Below are 1,687 nucleotides of genomic sequence, written 5' to 3' on the forward strand. Positions count from 1 at the left end.
AGAGAGAGAGAGAGAGAGAGAGAGACAGAGAGAGAGAGAGAGAGAGAGAGAGAGAGAGAGAGAGAGAGAGAGAAGGAGAACACTGAATGACTGAAGAACATCACGTGTATTTGAAGAGTTTTAAGAGAGAGACTTCAGTAAACTTTAGTTGTGTAGAGTCAGACTGAACATAAACCAGTGCTGAGACACTCCACCTCATGTGTTAACAATCTGACATCACTTATAACAGTGTAGACCGTAAACTACACACTACAACATGAAGAATTCACAACTAACATGACTTCAACACCGACAGTGTTACATGAAGGAATTCAGCCATCAGGAGAAGCAGCTCAAAGGATTGATGTAGACTGTTTTTAAAGCACATGTGTGTGTCCACAAACACACATCAGATGATAAATAATCAGAATATTCCTGTAACTCCATCAGCTGACAAACACTGACACCTCCTGGACAACAAATAACACTGCTGACTGACACATCAACTTCATTTACATCCGACATACTAACGCTGTGATTGAAACAACAGTAATCATCATCATCATCACGTGTTACTCTGACAGTGTTTATATTGAGGACAGATTCATCTCACCATGTAGGGGGGCGGAGCTTCTTTTTAATGCCATGATAGACCTTCAGACACTTGACTGACCACTCCCTCTCTGGACGATTACTCTGAAGAGACAGAGACATGTGTCATTTTACACTGAATATTACACACACAGAGAGAGAGAGATACACACTCCATCAAGAAAAAAAACACCACCAGCAACACAACTAACCACTAAACCTGCACCTACCACACACACACGCATACACACACTGTGCTTACACACACACTCACTCACTCACACAAACACACACACACTGTACTCACACACTCAAACACACACACACACTGTACTCACACACTGCAGCTCTGAATTGTGTAGCCTTTGTAGATTCTGTGTATAAAAGTTTTCAAGTAAAAACATCCATCAGTCCAAACACTCATTCATCTGTCCGTTAAACACACCAAACATCATTGTGACGAGGGAGGCGTGACGCGAGGCGCGAGAGATAATGAGTGTCAGCTGGGCGTTACACCGGTCTCACATCTCTCACGGAGGAGATCGGAAGCATAAAAGGATGAGCGACAGGAGTATACGGCGAGAGAGGACCGGCCCCGGACATTTAAGTTTTGTTTATGTTTGTGTGGCCGGCAGTCGTCCGTGAGGTGGCTGCCGGCCTTTCTATTGCTGGATTATTGTTTGTTTATTTTTGATTAAAAGTTTCTGATTGTTTGCCGGTTCCCACCTCCTTCCTTCCCTTTTATTGAGCTTATTACAATCTCATCTTCACAGTATCATAAACCCATACACTAACTTCCTCCCAGTTCACAGTCATCAGCTACACAAACATCATCACAGACGTCGCAACCTTATGACGTCTACATGAAGAAATCAGGTGATCGGGTGACAGCGATGTCATGATCACAAGGAGGAAGCAGATCTTACCCGGACGTCTTTATAGAGTCTGAGCGATGCGCTGGTGAGGATGAAGTATCGATCATGAAAGCTTCCGGTGCTCAGACCCAGTAGATTCCTCTCCTCTCTGAACTTCATCATACCGTGTTTAGACACCTCCACTTTACTGGCTGTGTGTCACACACACACACACACACACACACACACACACACACACACAC

General features: G+C 44.1%; 1 protein-coding gene across 5 annotated transcripts in view; it reads right to left on the reverse strand.

The window, feature by feature from the left end:
- The window catches only part of LOC130550716 (arf-GAP with Rho-GAP domain, ANK repeat and PH domain-containing protein 1), a 53,547-nt gene that overhangs the window by 14,487 nt on the left and 37,373 nt on the right, over window positions 1-1,687 (reverse strand). For all 5 annotated transcript variants that reach the window (XR_008962482.1, XR_008962481.1, XM_057328204.1 and 2 more), the window contains exons 27-28: window positions 1,497-1,636; window positions 593-675 (exon numbers count right to left, since the gene is read on the reverse strand). Coding sequence is in view for 3 of the 5 variants with exons in the window: in XM_057328204.1 (XP_057184187.1) it covers window positions 593-675; window positions 1,497-1,636 (223 nt within the window). In the remaining 2 variants the exon portion in view is untranslated. The remainder of the gene's footprint in view (window positions 1-592; window positions 676-1,496; window positions 1,637-1,687) is intronic.

Source organism: Triplophysa rosa, unplaced genomic scaffold, assembly GCF_024868665.1.
Source record: "Triplophysa rosa unplaced genomic scaffold, Trosa_1v2 scaffold408, whole genome shotgun sequence".
NCBI classification, from domain to species: domain Eukaryota; kingdom Metazoa; phylum Chordata; class Actinopteri; order Cypriniformes; family Nemacheilidae; genus Triplophysa; species Triplophysa rosa.